The sequence below is a fragment of the Gavialis gangeticus genome, unplaced genomic scaffold, assembly GCF_001723915.1.
Source record: "Gavialis gangeticus isolate Ggan-Ray unplaced genomic scaffold, GavGan_comp1, whole genome shotgun sequence".
NCBI classification, from domain to species: Eukaryota; Metazoa; Chordata; order Crocodylia; family Gavialidae; genus Gavialis; species Gavialis gangeticus.
In genome coordinates this window covers 71,946,023-71,966,506 of record NW_017729032.1, presented here as the reverse complement: position 1 = coordinate 71,966,506, position 20,484 = coordinate 71,946,023, and the positions used below count along the sequence as shown (strand labels likewise).

Below are 20,484 nucleotides of genomic sequence, written 5' to 3'. Positions count from 1 at the left end.
CACGTGTGTACAAAACACACGTGCGCCTGTGTCCTCCTTGTCCCCGCTGCTCCTAGCTCCCATACATTGCTAGCATACATTGTAAAACAGTTATTTTCATGTGCTCTTGACAATTTTAAAGCCGGGGTAGAGGCTTTCTGTTCCTACATACATGATAAATTAATGATTCATTCTTCCCTATATTTGTACAGCAGAGAGACTGCTGTAATGCAGGGAGAATACAGACCTTTTATGTTCTCAAAATTCAACATGCTACCTGCTGCCAGAGAGACTATAGTACAATGATGTAACATGGTTGCATCAAGGGTTGCTACACTTAAACCAGCTTACATTTGTGTACATTCAGTATAGAGCCAAGAAAAGAATACTGGCCTGTCAAACATACCACAGGCATCGACCACAGTATAGCCTGTATTACTAACTCTTGATTAGTTGCAAATGAGTGGTGAGTGGACAGTTACTCAGGTTGTACTAATATTGAAACGCATCTAACTAGGACCGGTTGACAACCTGTGACCCGCAGGACCATTTGATCTGGCCTGTGGACATGGGGCATCAGCAATGGAAGCTCTCTCCATATTGCCATGGAGAGAAGCAGCATTTAGTGGCAGCAGCTGAATCCTTGTGCCCTCCCACCTCTGACCTGATCTAGCTTATTCCAGTCCATAACTTGAAAATGTTGCTAGTCATTCAAGTACAGCAAAAGCCGCGTTATCTGGCACCTTACAAACCAGCATGCTTGTCGACGTGGCAAAAGCAAAACTGCAGGTGCCCACTGTGGTACTTCTGGTTTCTCTGAGCCCCCATGGCCCAGGCCAAAGCAGCCTGCGCTGCCAAGCCCCCACGGCCCACTGACGCGGCAGGAGGGGTGGCGGCCCGAACAGGCAAAGACGCCTGTTCGGGCCTCTCAAGTAACTGTCATGTTTGATTATCTGGCACCCCCCATCCCCCATGGCTGCTGGATAACAAAACTTTTGCTGTAGAAGATTCCTAACACTAGGAACTGAGAGGTGCCTCATTCTCTATCCACTGCAGCTTGCAGGTACATTAGCACTTTATTATCAATGGTATTGGAACATGTTTGAGTCTCTCTGTAGTTTTAGCAAGCGCAACAAATAATGGTCTTTGGTCAGCAACATCCAGCCCGCAGAGTCACTGGATTCAGTCCTCAGAGTCTGGGGACTTCAGTGAGGAGCTGTGCCAGGCCTGGTCAGTCTCAAGCTCCATGAGTACTACCACTGTGCCTTCCCCCACCTGCTAGCCTCTCCCCAGCTGTAGCACCTCCTTTCAGCTCCCAGCTGCAGTGCAGAAGTGGTAACAGTATGCGTGCAACTCCCTACTGGCTGGAAGCTGTACCTGCACTCCAGCTGAGGAGTGGAGGCTGGGTGAAGTGGGAAGGGGAGGCAGCTCCCACCTGTATGGCTCTAGTGTTGGTGCAAGGAAAGCCTTTGACCACTGGCATGCTGTGGAATCCACCTGGTCTGCATTGGACCAGAACCAGGCTGTTCTGGCCCGCCGCTTGCAAAGGTTGCTGACCACTGGTCTTTATCATAAACTGGTCCCTGGTGAGAAGAATAGATACTGAAAGAATAATCTTAACCATAATTTCTTCTGTAATCTTAAATCCAGACTGTCAAATCATTGTCTCTTAAACATGTGCTGGTGGTGCTTTAACTGAAGCTGACAGCCTGCCTGATTTAAGGATGACTTTAATGATCTCCATTAGCACTGACTGGGCTGTTTACATTTCTGTGGGTTTTAACCGCAGTCCTTTCTCTGCAAGTAAAGACAGCCTGGTCGAAAACTTTTTGTCATAATTGCAGTTTCTTCCCAGCATAAAAATCAAAATAATTCAAAGTGAAAATAGCTGTAGCTCTTCAGCAGAAATACAGTTTAGATATTAAGTGAATGTGTTCGTCTTTGTAGGTCATAATAGATCTATATTCTGACTCTCAAGCAGGACATAGGTCTTCACCAAGGGCCTGTATCCTATACTCACACAGAATTCTAATGCACTTCTTTCCCTGAGAGAGACTGCCACCTACCCTCTTGTTTCCAGGCCAGGGAAGTGGGGTGAGCAAAAGAAGATCCATATTATTTAAACCTCTTCATTGTGAAGCTGTCCTCCTCAAGAAGTTGCAGTGAATTAAACGTTATTGTTGGGGATCCCTAAACTATCCTACCATATTAATAGTTGTCCAGACTAACTGTAAATACCATAGCTATGTTGTCATCTTACCCACTGAAAACCATATATGTTGAGCACTATCCAAACATATGAATGCAGAGCTTGCCCTGAATGTTTGAGAAGCAGCAGATTATTAAGGAAACAGAAGTGGAGTTTGATTTTTGAGGTCTGGTTGCTGGTTCCTCACTGAAGGAACTGGTATATTACTATATTTACTATAATCTAAAACACCCCTGAATATAAGAACCCCCACACACACGCACACACTAATTAGATCCTGTATATGGAAAACTTACGAATTTGTTATAATTTTCCAGGTACAGAATCTAATTATCAGAGGTTCCTCTTGAATTTGTACTCCTCCCATTGCTACAGCAGGGAACATAGTAGGTAGGGGGTATCAGGTGGTCCCCTTGCCCCCCTTCTCCCCTAAATTCTCCCCTGTGCAGCTCCATCCGCCCCCTTCATTGTCAGATTTTACTCAGGCCCTGTTCAAATGCAAATGATCAAAAACACTAACATTGAATTAAACATACCTATAGTAATTCACATATAGGCAAATTACTGTAGGTACCAATAGACTTAGTTGATCCAGAATTGATGCATTTTAACTTTATTTGCAAACTTGCAAGTTGCAGCACAAATGCACCATAAACACTTTTGAACATCACTTTTGTGTACCTACTTATATATATGCAAGGTATTAGTCCAAAGCCAAAAGGCTTATGATTTATCATATAATTCATTAGACTAGGCTCCAGGAGAGTCAACAGTTTCAAGCCATGGTGACCCCACAGCTAAACACTGTTTAGTATGTGTGAGTACTCTAGATTACCCCCTTAACACCCCCCTCCTCCAACAAGGGATCCATGTGCTAATTAGCCCTCCACCCCCAACCAGAACCAGGTGTTGTTGTCATGAGTCCTGGGATCCTTCAGAAATGTATATGTAGATGAGGTGTGGGGCTGCCTGGTCTGGCTCCATCTCATTGGGGGTGGGGCCACTAGTTGCGTGCAGTGGGCCAAGAGAGGGTGCAGGATGTTTGGTGATGTTTGCCAAGCGTATCATTGGAAATGGGAAAGAAAGGCACAGCTCAGCTGTGGGAGTGAAACGGAAGTCAAAATTTATTCAGTGTAGTGGTTCAGGAGTAGGGACCTACTCAGTTTACTGTCTGAGAGGGCTGCCTGTCGTATGATTCTTCCCCCGCCCCCCCCCCCATCCCCGCCAATCAGCAGCAAGGGGCAGGGGCACACAGCAGACAACCCTATCAGCCGATCAGTAGTGAGGGGCAAAGCCACATAGTGGACAACCCTATCAGCCAGTCAGTGGCAATGGGCAGGACCACTGGGGCCCTCCAGCCAATCAGAGGCATGGAGGGGTGGGGATGGCAGCTTGCTGTGATAAGCCTGTGAAATTGGTGGCCAGCCAGGCCTGTGCTCAGCCCACAAAATCAGCCACCTGCCTCCTTGATTTTGGTAGGTCCCTATTCATGAGTTTAAAAAGAGTGCTAAGGAGGACTTGAGTGCAATAGGTACTGCATTGTATTCAGATGGGCTGCACTAACTTAGCCTTGTGGTAGGTTCCCATCAGTATGTTTGCCCAATATGGGCCATATGTTTCATAGGCATACCCACTGTAGGTTGCATTCAGTCACCTTCATAGCTGGTTTCCATTACTGAACACATGGTGCTTCTGGCATCAATTTAATGATAGACGGTATATTCAATGAGGCTTTCCTGTATATGTATATAAGACCAGGGGTTTTTTTTCCCTGTGCTGACTGGGGCAGGGGGGAATTGGAGACGATCTTGTCATATATTTGAGTAAACACAGTACTTTCAATAGTTGTAACTTGAGCTTTTGGTTTTTTGGTTTTTTCCCTGCAGAAATGTTACGAACAAAAACAATACAAAAATGGACTCAAATTTTGCAAGATGATCCTCTCTAACCCGAAGTTTGCTGAGCATGGAGGTAACTGTATGTTTTGAAATGTTTGTTGCCCTTGGTAAGTGTGACTTCAGCTGTATGCAGTTTGGCAATTCCTCCTTACTGGGGAATAAAAACATCCCCAGCTCTGTAATTCATCCAGATTTTGATCATGCTGTAACTCCTGGTGATCAACAATAGCTAAAGCGGTGGGATGCACACTGAGTTGACTCTTCTGTTCTTAAATACTGCTCAAAAAAGAATATAAAGTATAAATTGCAGTAGAATCTCTCCACAGCAATAATAGAGCTCACCTACGATAATCATTATTTATTCTGACATGAAAAGCCAGACTTCCAAGTAATTGCTCCATTGTCTATTAATAGTATGCAGCATGAAATTCAGGAAAGACTCCAATAAAAATGCCTTTTTTCTCAGTTTTATACCTATCGTACCATCATATTTTTGGAGCAACTGTAATGGCAAACTACATAAAGCAAATATCTTTCCAAAGTGCAGCAAGTACTTTCGTCATATGTGGCCCCCGGCCCAGCAGCTCTCTCAAGTGTGTTGGTATTCTAGTAAAATAGAGCACCACACAAAATGTAGCATTCTAGCGAGAGTCAAAGAAAAGCAGTATAGAGACATGCCATGGAATTAGCACAGTATTTTAGGTGCAGTCTCAAAGCTGTTTCACACACTAAATTTGTGTCATGTCTTTTTTTTTTTCCTTTTCCCCTGTCACTGTTGGTACCTCATGTCTCTCTTCAGTGTTGTTTGTTTCTCAGGTTGCTTCTTTTGCTGGAGCAGGGGTGTCGAACTTGTTTAGCCCCATGGACCAAATCCACGTTGCAGCCAGTGACATCAATCTCTGTAGCTGCCAGAACCACTATTTCAAAATGGCTCCAGAATCCAGGCAATTAGCGCTGCTGCTGCTTACCCTCTCCACTCCCCCTTTTCCCCTGCCACAGATTATAGTTGCCAAGGGTGACTAAAAACCCAGATTCAGTGGTGGGTGGAGCAGGGAGAGGGAGTGAGTATCATTAATTCCCTGGGTTCCGGAACCACATTAGAATAGCAGGTCTGGCAGCTGCTGGAATTAACACTGCCACTGCAGTGGCAATGGCAGCTGTGACTATGAGCCCTGTGGGCCAAATCATGCCCGCAGAGATGTGTGGTCCAGCCCATGAGAAGCCCTGCGGGTTTTTCTGTAGACCAGAACCCATTTTGAGACAATGTGTTTTGTACCTCTGTGGAAGACCAACACAACTGTCTAAACTTGTAGGTTAATGTAATGTAATTCGACCTAGAGCTGCTGTAGGCTTGAAAAATCTAGAACAAAGCCTGGAGTGAACAGCTGCAGCATCAGAACTAAGCCAGTGGAAGGATTAGCTGAAAACTGTGCATTGTTTTTTCATTTGTTTCAAATATATTGAGTTACAAACATCTAATCTGTTTTGGAGGCAACTAATGCCTGGATTACTGTGGCAAAGTCATTAATTAACACGTAGAGGATAGCCAGACTTGGATAAAAGAGAACTACTTTATTTTTTCTCAGTGACTTGACTTCAGCACCAAGTACAAGCTTCTTTAAATTCTTTGGAAGGTGTTGTCTTGACTCAGTTTTGTCAAATTTTAAATGTTTCTATATGAAGAACTTTTTTCTCTGGTGAACCTCTCATTTTACTTCTGTCTTCATATTTTCTGCGCAGACCTGTTGAAATCTTAAGCCTTGAACTTCAGGTTGGTATTTTGTCAGGACAGCTTACCTTGAGATGACATACTTGGTTACAAACATAGTTCTAACTTGGTACAAAGCAATTACTTTCAATGCTACGAGAAAAAAAGGATACTTTGGCAAATATTTGTATCTTGGCCGTGATTAATGTAATGTACTCTTCCAGTTTCTACAAAATACCAAGGCCATTTTTTGTAGTTGTTAAATGTGAAACTGAAATAGACTTAGAGGTTGAGCTGATAAGGGGTCAGATTTTGATGAGGTGCACAGGTGCTCAAAGTCTGCCTTAGATCATTTTAGTAGAATAATAAAAAATCGCTGCAGCTATGTTATTTCCTGGTTTGGGTCTGGTATTGGATCAAAGGGAAAAGCTGTTGTGGATGTAAATAATTGATTTTCTGAAACTCTGTTTGCCCATATTATAAAGTAAATATAATAAGCAAGTATTAGGGTAAAGAACTGTCTCCCTAATTTAACTAAGTGACTTTTCTCATACAGTATAACATCATAAATCCGGCATGCTTCGGACTGAGTACCTGCTGGAAACTTAAAAATTTGGGGTTTTGGGGTTTTTTGTTGTTTTTTTTTAAACCAGAGTGCGGGGGGTGAGGAGGTAGTCCCAGAGCAGTGGCCACACACGGAGCAAGGTGGTGGATGGCGGGAGCAGCTGCCGCATGCAAGGTCCCCCCCCACATCCATGGGAGTGGAGGGGGAAGCTTAAAAAGTGCTGGATTTTTGAGAATCCAGATTTGAGGTTATTGGACAAGCAAGCAATTTGGTAGAGGTGGGAACAAGACATCTTTCAACTGCTGATCCCATGCTTGGACCATAAGACCATACATCTAGCTATCAATAATTTTAGTATGCAATAATCTCCTAAAATTCCATTGTTTCACTTTAAAGTATTGTCTCCTTCCTGGCAGGGAGGATATGTAGTGTTGGGTCCTTCTCTCTCCCCTCCCCCCATTTTTCAAAAGGATCAGTAAGAGAGAAACTTCCCCTTGGTCTGTATTATGTAGTAATATTGCTTTTGCCTAAAATGAGTGAGAATTAGTTATCTGTTGGATGGCAGATCTGAACTATTAGGCAGTACATTGAGGGTGGGCTTTCGTTTCATTTTGTTCCATTTCGTTTCAACAAACTGAGTTGATTTCAAAGCATGTTATACATATATTGTTAAATATTTCCATTTCCTCATTTATCAGCTCAATCTTTCCTACAGAAACCTTGGCCATGAAAGGACTAACGCTGAACTGTTTAGGGAAGAAAGAAGAAGCATATGAATTTGTTCGTAAAGGACTTCGTAATGATGTAAAGAGTCATGTCTGTATCCTTTTTATTTTTGTACCAAAAAAAGATCAGGGATTCAGATTTTTTTTTTAGTGAAGTAAGATTGTGGCTTTTAATATGTTTGTATGAGACTTGTTTTTAAACTAGTTGTATGATCTGTTACATTGTGAAATGCTAGTAAAGGTAAATAGCTAGTGTGGAACTTTTCCTGTATAAGTCAACTACTTTATAGGAGGGGAGAAGTCTGTTTAAAGGTTTTGACTTCATACCTGCAAAATGGTTTTATTTTTATAGCTTTACAAAAAATGTTTTAATAAGTCTTACTTTTAATGCAGTATTTGTCACATTTAGGTATCTTGCAGTTATGCATAGGCATTAATAAAAATAATGTTTGTTTAATAACTTACATAGCACTAAGTATTGCTGGTAGAAGAATTAATCAGATCATGATGATACACTAAAACTCAGTATAAAAGTGGTGGTGGTGGTGTTAGTTGCTCTAGCTAAATGCACATTTACTGTGAAACGTTTTTTCTGTAGGGCAAATGACATTTTTAGCTGGGATTCTTTGTTACGTTGCAGTTAACATCTTTTTAATATGTCCAACATTTGTTGATATCTCTTTAGTTTATTTAACTCAAGTTCTGAAGCCATTACAAATATTAATAATGAAACAGTTTTACAAAGTTTATGTTCAAAGTTCAGAACTAAAACACCTTATCTACTTTTCCTTAACCAAAGGAAATCCATTATTCCCCTAATGGGAAAGATATGGTGTTACAAATGAGAACCCTCTTTTTTGTTGAATTTTTGCAAAAAATTCAGATTTTTTAACCAAACAGACATTACCAATCAAACAAGATTAAATATGGTTTGGTGTGCTGCTTTGCCAGTTCCAGCACTTTTTTCCTTCCAGGTGCATACATTTATAAATAGATTTGATATTCTGCACTTATTAGTATTATGGCATGAAACACGCATGTAATTCAAAAAAACTTTTAATTTTTTTTCTCTTCCAGTGTAAGGAGACTTGCCATCCTAGAAGGGAAGTTTGTTTAACCGTTTTGGTATATGATGTTTTAAAAAAATGAAAAGGCACTTTGGGGGGAACTTTTTTTCATTTCTGTAGGACGCTGGATTTCATCACCTGTATATTGTGGATCCTAGTTGAGGATTTCGTCCCTAAACATACTAGATTTGGGTTAGAGCAGCCACCATCTTCTTACGTTGGTGGTTAACTGTTATTCAGACTGAATTTGTTTTTAATTTGAGTTCAAGATGACTGATATGTGAGCCAAAAGACCTCCTCTGCAAGAAGATTTGCTGTTTCAGCTGTTCTCTTATAAATTGCTTCAGTGAAAGACTCATTTTCAGTGTGAGTTTTTGTGGATGCTGACCTTTTTGTTTTACTGACTCTTCAGCTTTAAATTCTCATTGGCTGAGGAGTGCTAATAAAGTGTTGGTCCCTTTCAATTATAAAGTAATCGCTTCGCCGCTTCGGCTGTATCTTTATTTAGCATCAGAACAGGTTGAATTCTTGATGTTCTGTTTTCTGAACATTCTCCTTCTTTCCCCTTCCCCTTGCTGTCCCCGCTTCCCTCCCCCAGTTGTCTCTTGCTTTTCCCTGATCCCTGGGAGAAAATGTTTCCAGATGATGTCTGTTGCTTTAATCAGTTCCATTTACTATGGAGGCATAGGAGTGAGGCTGTAGCCATAGTGATTACATGGCTTGCTTAGACATCTGAACCTGAATTCTTTTATTTTAATTGATAGCCTACTTCAGGGGAGCATTTACTGCAGGTCCAGGAATTCTGACCTTCTATACAGCAATACTGTGTAGGAGGATTACTTTTTAGAGTCTTTAGAAAATTGTTTGGATTGAATTAAGGTTAGTTGAGGAGTCTACAGTCTGAAACAGTGGGCTCCTATCAGTTACTCTTTTCTCCCTAACTTAGGACTTTAAGATATGTAACCAGCACGTTCTACTGTTACCGCACTCTTAAACGTGATTATTAGGTAAACTCTTTGATTGCTTTCTCTGCTTACCAGGAGGTCCAGTAAACAGAGACCTATATTTCAAGAAACTTGCTTGAAGAAAGGAAGTTTGGGTGCCTGTACACGTGCTGGAAGGCCACTCCAACGTGCTGTAATTATAGTGTATTGGAGCAGACTCAATGTAATTAGTAATTACCATGCTCCAGCAGACTCCAGTGTCACGTGTATCTGTGTCCCTTTGCTGAAAAAATGGTGGCAGGGGCGCTGTAAAGCTCACTGAAAGTTAAACATCTCACTGAGATCACCAGCATTCATGTCCTGCAAGCAAACAGCATGAGTATTGAAGCGATGATTATCCAATATCAACTTTGTTGGACTGTCCATGTCATTTGGATGTCCAACTCCAGACTCGTGGTGTTTGCTTACAGGACGTGACTGTTGGTGTCTCTCGAAGCAAGTTTTATTCTCCCAGTTCAGCCAAGGTATATACTAAAGAGGAGGGCAGAAAAAGTACTTTGGGGGCATCCTTGTAGCCAACTTAAAAAAAAAAAAAAAGCAACATCAATATCAACTCATGTGAGACTATTGCCTAGGACTGTCCCAAATCGGGGGCAGGGGAAGAATGCTGCAGGGATCTCAGTACTTTGAAACCTCACAACAACAGGAGATGGAAAAGCAGAAGTGGTAAAAACAGTATGTAGTAGACCAAATCAAGATGACTCTTCCTGCTGTAGGATATGATCCAAGACATCACCAGCATGGCAGAAACAGTATTCAAGAGCTATTATGTAGAAGCTTGAATAGTGTTATGAATGTTTAGTTTTCTTTAGACACCACTGCATAGCTAGAACCTGTTGCATGTCAAATAATATTCATGCCTTTATTTGTTAAAATTGTGAAATGACTAACTGAAGCAGGCAGACCAACTAAATGTACTGTTTGGATGTGTCTTTGACACTTATTGGTGTCCTGCCTTCAGTTCAGAGACTTTCCTGGGTAAAATTAGGGGGGATGGTGAGATGGGGGAGGGCACCATGGATGGAGACATTGCTTGGAATCAGAATCCAGGAGGTTGCAATGCAGAGAAACTTGAGATCTTTGGATGTCAATAATCAGAGACTTTGTTGACTGAAACGGTCATATTATCCTAAAAATTCTGCACTGAATCAATTTTGCCTCCATTCACAGTTAACAGAACTGTGATCTGGACTGTTGGGTATTTTGAATTTATATGATTTTCTTGGATGTTTAGCAAAACTGATAAACTAGGGCAATTGGGGTTTTTTGGGAAGGTCAGAGTACTTACAGTCTGTTTTTTGGAGGCAAAAGAGAGAGCTTCTGTCAAGTATACTTTGTACAAAAGAATATGACGTTTTTGTTCATACTTAGGTTGTGTTACTCAGGTGTGTGCTTAATTTGGAGATGAAAACTAAGTAAGCCTGGTTTTAGATAGATTAAAAAAAAGGGTGGGGGGAATGGCGAAGAAAAATATTTAGAAACAAAATTATTTTCCTAAGCAGTGGCTGTAGGGTAGAGCAGTGGTCATAGGGATAAGTATTTAAAACTTTAAATGTGGAGATAGGAAGAGTCAATGTTTTAGGTAGAGCAGTCGTATAAATAATGGTGTGAAAGCTAAAGGAGAAATTTTGCATTGACCATGAGGAAGAGAGTGCAAGATAGATAGCTAGATAAAAATATAAAGTTCTGGAATAGGTTCTTTGGGATGTGGAAGAAGTTAACCACAATAACTTATAATTTATTTAAAATGTATCCAAACATATTTCAAGGATAATATGTGGTTATGAGTTGTGATAATCCAATTGGTATCTTTCTCAAGATTGAATGTTTTTTGATTTCTAACAAAAGTTCATGAAATGTATAAATAATGGTTTCCTATAGAGGATTAATACAAATTTGGAGGTATTTCACATAAAAATGTATAGCATAAAGGTTGAGGTTAAGTGCACCTAAAATAAATGGGAGATTCCTGGAGACCCATCTGCTTTTGTTTTGCTTGTTGAGGCTTGTATAATACAAATGCACTGCAGTTATCTTCAGAAAACTGTGAATGTTGCTGTCCTTAACTTATATTAGGTTGGCATGTATATGGACTTCTGCAGCGTTCTGACAAGAAGTACGATGAAGCTATTAAGTGTTATCGAAATGCTCTCAAATTAGATAAAGACAATCTACAAATCCTAAGAGATCTCTCACTGTTACAGATTCAAATGAGGGATCTAGAAGGATACAGAGTAAGTATTTCCAGATTTGTATCTTTATGACTGTCTTTTATTTGAGAGGTTTAACTCCAGATTTATCAGTTTCAGGCTGTTGTCTAGGAAAGCTTGAGGATAGGGTGAGCCCTAGTAGGCTACACCTGATGAACAGGCTGCATATGGCAGGGAACAGATATGCTCTTCCCATGATTTGCAGAACAGCTTTTTTTAAAAGCCATGCTTCTCAATTGCTGAATATACCACAGAATGAAGTTGATGGAGTTCATTTGGCTCTTAACGTGTATATTTTTAGTACTTGGCACCTAACAGCCTACATTTTCAAAACCTTATGGAAACATGAACTCTTATGGATGGAGCCTACTTTCTCACCCTCCACATAACACCTGTTTTTTAATGCAAGTGAAGATGCCTGGATATTTTTAGGATGGTCCAAAATCACTAATTCTTTGAACAGATAGATAAGAATGTATGCAGTTTTCTCTGTTCAGAAGAGCCCCATGTCCCATGATTAGTAATGACTTGGTACCAGCTGATTCCAATTCTGCTGAATCCATCCTCTTCTGCTAGCCCCAGTGGCAAAAGATTAGGAAGTGCTGTATGGATCAATTGCTGCTGCTCTTTAATCCCAGTATGTCACTTCCCTTCATTAAGAAAGTTCCAGAGGAAGGAGTGGAACTAGGCTAGAAGAATGGAAGAGAGAAATGTGGAGATATGGAGATGCTCTTAAATTTTTCTTTCTGAAAAAATTATACATTAACCTGCTCTGTCTCCTAGTTCTGTCAAGGTAGATACTGCCTGCTTTTCCCATTGTGAAATGAATGGTAGGGCAGGGTAGCACATTAGAGACTAAATGATTCAGAGAGGCATGAGCTTTCATAGAAAGTATCCTATTTTGTCAGATTCTATGAATGGACTTAGAGAAAGAAAGGGTTTAGAACAAAAATGTAAAGACAAAGGGAACGGAGAGGAGATGGGGAGTGGCGAACGGTGGGTTGAAAAAAATCAGAATGGATGAACAAGATGGTAAATGCATTGAGGGATGTTGTTTAGCTTTTAACTCTAGCTATGCATTCCTATATAATGGGATGAGAACCCATAGTCTTTAAGACTGTTTAACACAATCCAGTCTGTGAATCTCAAAATTGTATGCCTCTCTGAACCAGTTACTTTCTCAGGCCCCTAGCAGGCGTTGTGTTCATCTCATAATACAAGTTTTGTGTGTTAAATGGTAACCCACTACATGTTCTAGTCAATTTATCACACGATAAAAATGGTGAATCTTCCTCAAAGAAGTTACTCATTGAATGTGGAACTTTGTTGTGGTACATATGTATCGCAAGTTAACCAAAACATCCAACAATGTTCTGCTCTCCAGTCTCCTTCCTAGGGCTGGCTACCTGACAAATGACCAAGTGGTGATCTGTACACAGCCCCGTCTCCATTACAACTGAGCAGCAACGGGGGCAGGCAGCCATGGTGGTGGCAAGCAGCCCAGGCATCATGCAGACAGCCCTGGTCCTTGGTTGATCACTCAAACTTGTGAGTTCACAAGCAACCTTTGATGCAGGAGTTGCTCCCCAATACTAAGCTGCTTGCACCAGGCACTTTAAAGAACATGTGGGTGGCCCAGAACTGGCGAGCAGCTATATGGTGCTGGGCTGCTCATGTGCCTGGAAGTTCAAAGGGTGCATACGTGACCCAGCACTGCTGAGCTGTTCTCCGCTTCTGAGCCTGCCACATGCCCTTTTAAAGTGGCTGGTGCAAGCAGCAGTCTGGTCTGCCTGACACCACCCTGGCCACCCTGTTCCCATTGCTGCCTGTTGCAGGTGCCTGGAACAGCCCTTATCCGTGATAGACAAGGGAGACAGTGAGCAGAGTATCAGGGAACAACCCTGGTTAGCAAGGGTGTGGGGGCTCCCTGCAAGCAGCAGCAGGGATTGATTAAACCGGGAGCCTGCATCCCACCTGCATCACCATCTGCTGCTGCTTGTAGGGCTGCTTCATTCCTTCCTCCACTGCAAGCAGTGGTAAGGCTGATTTTCAGGGCATAGGACAGCTACTGATTGTTAAATCCAAGTTCAGCTTTCCCATTCACATGTTGGGTACAATTTTTAAAAGTACCTTAATGAATTAGGCCATAAGTCTAATATTCAGAAATAACTTAAATTTTATTGAACGTTAGTGAGACTTAGTTTGCCAGAGAGCTTAAGAGGCCTATAATTTTATGCCTTATGTTATGAATATTAAAGTGTAGTCCAGCTTTTGTATAACTTTGGTGTAATACTGCTTATTATTTTGTTAATATGTCTTTTAATTTCCAAAATTCCAGTAACAAATTTTTAAAATACTAAAAATAGGAGTGACCTGTTATCACAATAGTAATTTGAGAACTTCTTTATTCAGCTATAAAATAATTTTCTTTTTATTAAAGGAGACAAGGTACCAGCTACTTCAGCTGCGTCCCACACAACGAGCTTCATGGATTGGATATGCTATTGCATATCATTTATTAAAAGATTATGATATGGCCTTAAAACTGCTGGAAGAGTTTAGAAAAACTCAGCAGGTAAGACCTATCTTATAAAATAATAATACTTCACAGAATCTGAATTACACATAGTAAGTAGGAAAAAATGGCTGTTTGCAGACTTTCTTTGTTGTTGTTGTTGTTTTTCATTTAGCATCTTGGGACCTAATTCAGGAGCTCACTGTGTCTGTGGCTACTGATTATATAGGCCTCATTTGATCCACAGATACTAGGCTACTTCCTGTTCTGGGTTTAAAGAAGTACCGATGGCATGTGAAATAATTGATTAGGTGAGTTAAGATCTGTGACAGTGGAATAATTAACCAAAAAATCCCAATGGTTATCTTGTTGCTTAACAGGTGTTAGATTAATCAACACTATAGAAATTTTTACACCACACTTTGTACTCTCGCAGTAATTTGGATAAAATGACTGACTTAACTGATTCTTACATTTCAGCAGCAAAGTATGTGTAGAGGTTTTTTCTTCTTTTTTTTTTTTCTTTTCATCTGTTAATGTACTAGCAATAACAGTGTCAATAACAAGAGGAATTAGAAAATGTTACTGATGATAAGAAAACGCAGAACTATGAGATTTGGAATGCATATGGATCAAGGTACCATCTAACAAAAGAGTACTAGAAGGATCTGTTACTGACCACTGAAATAAAATGAAACAAGTCTAGTAAATTACTGTAACATATGGGAATCCACATTTTTCCATGATTAAAATGAAACACACACACACAAAAAAAAAAAATATATATATAAATTCATTCATGGGGCCCCTAAAAAAGAAAATGTGGAAAATTAATATTTCTCTATCCTTGGTTCCTGTCAAAAATGACAGGAACCAAGGGCAGTAGGACCCAGGGGAAGCCCGGCGGGCTCCAACAACAGCGGGGCCTGCCCGGTCCCGCCCCCCAGCCAGAAGCCCTAGCCAGGGTTTCTGGGTTGGGAGCACATGGCTGCCCCGGCGCAGGAAGCTCAGGTAAGGCGGGGGGACCCTGGGCAAGGAAGGAGCGCGGGGAGAGGGGGAAGCAGCCCTTCCCCATCCATTCATGGTGCCCCGCACTGCAGCTGCTTGCAGCCCACGTGGGGCTGCCTGTGCTCGCTCCAGACATCCCCATGTGGGCTGCGAGTGCCTGCAGCGTGGGGCACCAGGCATGGGGTGGGTGGGAGGCAGCTTCCCCCTCCGCTCTCAGCTTTTTCCCTGGGCTCCTTACCTGCGTGGAGAAAAGCAGTCCTGTGGCTGGCAGTGCAGGCACTTGAGCCTGCGCGGGGCTGTCCAGAGCAGGCACAGGCAGGCTGTGAGTGGCTGCAGCACAGGGCGCTGGGCACGGGGTGGGGAGAGGCTGCTTTCTCCCCACTCCCCCCACGCTCAGCACCACCTTGTAACCTGGCCCCACTGCCAGGTTGGTAGTGGGGCAGGTTACAAGCTGGTGCTGAACACAGGGAAAAGTGGCCCCTCGCCCACCCCATGGCCAGCACTGCACGCTGGAGCCACTCACAGCCTGTCTGGGGCTGTCTGTGCCTGCTCCAGACAGCCCCACGTGGGCTGTGAACACCTGCAATGTGGGGCACTGGCCATGGGGCAGGTGAAGGGGCTACTTTTCCCCAAACTCAACACCAGCTTCTTCCCTGCTGGCGAGCAGGTGTTTGGGGCTGTGCATTGCCCCCCGCCTGTACCGTGGGGCTGATGGGCACTGGGTGTGAGTGGGCGGGGAGCCAGTGGGAGCACAGAGCCTGCACCAGTGCCCCAGGGCCAGTGCTAGTGGGGCCCAGAGCAGGGCGGCAGGAGCACGGGGTCCCAGCTGGCAGGAGCTTTATGGAACCAGACCAGCTCCCCCCTCTCTGCTGGTGCAGCCCAGCCTGGCTTCATGAACCCCTGCCAGCCTGGGCCCCACCAGTGCTGACCCTAGGACGTTGGTCCCATGACATTGGGACGTTGGTCCCAAGATGGTGACTAGGGGGTGGGACACCTATCAAGTGGTGGGGCTACCCATGCGGCCCTCAGCCTGGCAAAACTGGGTAAGCAGCCCCCCACTCAAAATAATTGCCCGCCCCTGTGCTATGCGGTTATGGGTGTGAAGGACACAATGCCTGTTTCGCAGTGCCTGTGAAAAAGAGAAGGAATATATATACTTGGATGAGAATGAAAATAATATTTCTGAAGTCTATTGACTTTCTCAGTTATTAAAACCCATCTCCTAGGGATAAATATTTGTAACACTTAAATCAACCCAGGTATCTTGTGCCTTCAAGTTGACAGCGCTCTGTTTAATTTCTTTGAAATGTTGGAATGCTGAGGTGCTTCTAAATGACTGAAAGAGTGCTAATTTTCATGAAGACTAGAAGTATGAACAAGCTTTGTTCTAAGCCAGTGGTTTTCAACCTGTGCTCCATGGACTCCTAGGGGTCTGAGGACTGTCTAAGGGGTCCCCAAAAATGACTGTGATCAATTAAAAGTATGTGAATATCTACACTTACAATTCAAAGGGGACTACACCTCCATTTGTCATTTCCAAAGGGGTCTGCACCTCCGTTTGATATTTTTTAGCGGTCTGCAAATGAGAAAAGGTTGAAAACCACTGCTCTAGGCCACTTATTCCAGTATTTCCACTGTTTTGTCTGGGACTAAAGCTGATCTGTGTTTCATTACATAAATGATAGAAATAAACAGTATTTACTAGGGGTGCACCAATAGAGATTTTTGGGGCTAACACTGAGGCATATTGGCCAATACTGATCCGATTTCCGATATGCAGCCCAGTAGCTTGAAGAGCAGTGTCCAGCTGGTAAGTCTGTTCTGGGGGAAGGGAAGGGGTGTGGGGCGCAGATTGAGGCCCCTGTGGTGAGGGAGGGAGTGGAGCTGGGGCAGGTGCTGCACTGCTGGGGCAGGGTGCAGGACAAAGCTGCAACTCATTTGGGGGGTGTGGGGATTCAGGTGGATGGGAGGGCAGCTCCCACAGCTGCATGCACTCCAGGATGACATGGGGTGGGGCAGATACCCCCGGATCTGCGCTCAGGGTGGGCAGCAGTTCTGGGAGGGGGCTGTACAGCTTTCCCACAGCGCACGCAGCAGCAGGAACCACCCTGCCCCCAAACAAGCCACTCCTCTGTCCCATGCCCCGCCTTTCCCCAGCTGGGCAGCACTTGCCCCAGCCCCACTCCCTCCCTCCCTCACCGTGGGGGCCTTGATCTGCCCCTCCCCCTATCCTTTCCACCACAACGCACTTACTAGCTGGACGCAGCTCTCCAAGCTGTCGGGTTGTGCTCCTTGTCTCCTACGTGCTGTGCTGCGGCTATGTCCATGTACAGAGCATTTATGCAGCCAATAATTTAGCCAATCAGTCAAAAAAAAAAAAATCCGATTTCCAGTGCAGTCGATTTTCTTTATATTGGTACTGATCTGATATTGGACCAATGTATCAGTGCACCTCTAGTATTTATCCAAATCCAAGACTATCCAATTGACCAAGACTACCACTCCCCAAAAATTAGAATCCACACATTGAAACTTTTTGTTATTTATATAAACAGACCTACTAATAAACTAGTAAGTCATATATTCAACAAACATTACTTCAATCTATATTAGGTTTTGCTGAGAAAATCCTGGTGAGTTCTGCTTCTTTTTAGTTCCTACATCCTTACTCTCACTGTCTTCACTGCTCTTATCTCCTCCCTCATCTTCCTACAGACCTTTGCCTTCAGTTCCATCCATGGCATTGGAGCCTTCTTGAAGCCTTTAATAAAGGACTCTGAAAATACCCTTTCCCAATAATTCAGAATCCACTGGCAAATAAATCAGTACTGTGTTTGGCTTAATTTTCCCACCAGGTGTAAGTGCATGGTTTCTTGCCAAGAGCCAATTTGAGCACTGTGTAAATGGTCCTTATAGGATTTATTCACTACAACATCCAGTACTTGGAGTTGAGGTGTCATACCAATAGGTATGACTACAGGATCACAGTTCATTGACCAAATTTTTGCTTTCACATCTGGTATTAAATGCCCTCTGAATGATTCTGATGCTATCATTGCACTTCTTTAGCAGTGCACCAGGTCTTCTGTTCCACTTAACAAATATCTAACTGGTCATTCATCAGTTCACTGAAAACCATCCTTGTCCCTGGAATCTAACTGTTAATTCCTGGTGGCAACTTTTTTTTTTTTTTTGGCACAGTGTTTTTTGTTTCAAAATCATTTAAGGTGGTAATTTGCTATGCCCTCCAGTACTTTTAACATCACTGTATTTCACAACTTTTCATTTTCTGTATTTCTCAGAATTACGAATTTTGACCTTTCTCAAAACTTATGTTGCTTGGCATGTCAGATAATGCTGATGAGACTCAAGTCTATTCTGTCTGGCCAAGTAGGAAATTATGAGTCTTGCAAAGCTCAATAACATCTCCCTGGAATTCAAGTTTTTTTTTGCTGAAGTTCATTTGTGCAAGTGGCATTCATTACAGGGCTAATATTCTACATTGCATCATTTACATATGCCACCAGTACTTGCCTTGAATTTTTGCTGTGGAACATTCAACTGTTTCACCATTTGTGATCCCTTTAGTTGAAGCATTTTGTGTGACTGGCATTCCTTCAATTATCCTTTCTTTAGGATAATTGAAAGAACTGGCTTATCAATTTCAAGAAAGTGATCCTTTTTGTACTTTTCCATCCTTGGTTTTCCTTTTAACTGTCTCCATCAGTGCCCATTAGCTTCAGTAACACTATACTTTCTTCCTGCCTCCGTTATTTGTTTTGTTTTGTTTTTTTCAGCATAGTACAACTTTCATTTTAAAATTCATGTTGTAGCTGCCCCTCATTTCTTTCAGTATTTTAACGTATGTACTGCTACTTTCTCCCTCTTTCTTGTGATGTGATCTATCATGATGTTTGCTCTGTCCCCCTGCTTGCCCTGCCAAATTTACCATAAGTGCCTGTTTTTTAAGTTTTGGCCAGTCATTAATGATTGGGTCCTGCAATTATCTGCATTCCCTCCCACTGCCTCCCTACCCCTCTACCTGGTACCTCATTGCCCAGCTCCCCGCTACTACCTACCTCTGCATTCCCTGTGTGCTAAATCCATGATGGCTTATCTGATTGCATGTCAGTCATTTTCACCTCATCTGCGATTCCAAGACAAGGCTTTGTTTTTCACCATGTTGAGTGTGTGCGTGGGGCAGGGTGGGTGGGTGTGGCAGGGTGTGGCGACGGAGGCTTGTCTTGGTGTGGAGTAAATACAGTAATATCAGTCAACATTTTATGGAAAGTGTGTCTTGTCAAACAAACCTTATTTAACTGCGCAGCTGTAATGTAATGTGATGAAGGCTTTTGTAAGGTGGTTGTAGTAATGCAGTAGCAAATCATTAGCTTGACTGCTACATAACCTGATGTCAAATTATATACTTTTTATATTATTAGTTGTAAATATTTGTTTTGGTAATGAGTGCTTGGAGGATAATTTGGTTAAGTGAATGATGGTAGACTGGGGTCCCGAAAGAGGAAAGATTTAAGGTGGCATTACTGTGGAATGTGGTAGCTGTAGGTGTCTGTGGAAAGACCAGTCATACTTTTTAAATAGCATTACTTTTTCCTTTAGTTGCATTTGAAGGTTTGTCAAGTAATGCTGACTGCTTCACAACATCTTTTTAATATTCATTTTATTCTCTAAATGCTTAAAAAGGAGGTGGAGGATTTAGCAAGAGAAGGGGGTACGTCTTCAGAAAGTCAGAAATGCAGGCGCCGATGATATTTCATCAACAGCCTGCAAATTACAGTATGACAGGAGCTGCCTTTAAATGGAACGAACTTCACACTTATTTCTCTGTCTGTAACTGCTAACATGTTAAACTTTTAGCTATGGCTAGGGCTAAAGGAACCCTGAGTACAAAATTCTGTTGGGCCCTGTTAAAAACTTTTATAAGTGTAACTACACAAAAGCTATATAGAAATTTGAAAGGCATGATAGAATTTGTCCAGTTTATAGCCCACCTCAGAATTGCTCATAACTATGGAGTTGCTTTCTGCTGGGTTTTTAAACTCTAATCTCAGTCAGTTTATTAATACAAATGTAATATTTAATTTTCTTGCCCCCCCTCAGAAGAAGGGAAAGCACTTTTCAGGGAACGGCTGATTAACCATTACAGTGACTAGTTTAACTTATGCACAAAATTTGATTGGAACAAAGTAGAATAAAGGAGAAAAAGATACATAAGTTAGCAAATTCAGCTTTTTCCTTTGACATTTGCTCTTTCTCTGCTCTATTTTATTCTAAATCTATTTGGAAATTGATATGTTGTATACATTTATCTGTTCAATGCCTCCGTGGTCTGAAATGAAGACAATTTTTCTTCCTATCCTAAATTCTTTTGTGACTATTGACTCAGTAATTGCTGAACTCCACCTTTTGAGATTCCTAAAGTTTCACAGTTTCAGAGTTTCTAGGGTCGGAAGGGACCTGAGCAGATCATCTAGTCCGACCCCCTGCCATGGCAGGAAAGAGTACTGGGGTCAAATGACCCCAGCAAGGTGTTCATCTAACCTCTTCTTAAAAACCCCCAGGGTAGGAGCCTGCA

At 42.3% G+C, this 20,484-nt stretch overlaps 1 protein-coding gene across 3 annotated transcripts in view; it reads left to right on the top strand.

Annotated features, from left to right (window-relative positions):
• Positions 1 to 20,484, top strand: part of NAA16 (N(alpha)-acetyltransferase 16, NatA auxiliary subunit) — a 126,592-nt gene that overhangs the window by 39,531 nt on the left and 66,577 nt on the right. For 2 of the 3 annotated variants that reach the window (XM_019524836.1, XM_019524838.1), the window contains exons 2-5: positions 4,075 to 4,159; positions 7,075 to 7,179; positions 11,232 to 11,389; positions 13,806 to 13,940. In XM_019524836.1, coding sequence (XP_019380381.1) covers positions 4,075 to 4,159; positions 7,075 to 7,179; positions 11,232 to 11,389; positions 13,806 to 13,940 — 483 coding nt within the window. Of the gene's footprint in view, positions 1 to 4,073; positions 4,160 to 7,057; positions 7,180 to 11,231; positions 11,390 to 13,805; positions 13,941 to 20,484 lie in introns of those variants that run through there. The other variant, XM_019524837.1, reaches the window with a different exon arrangement.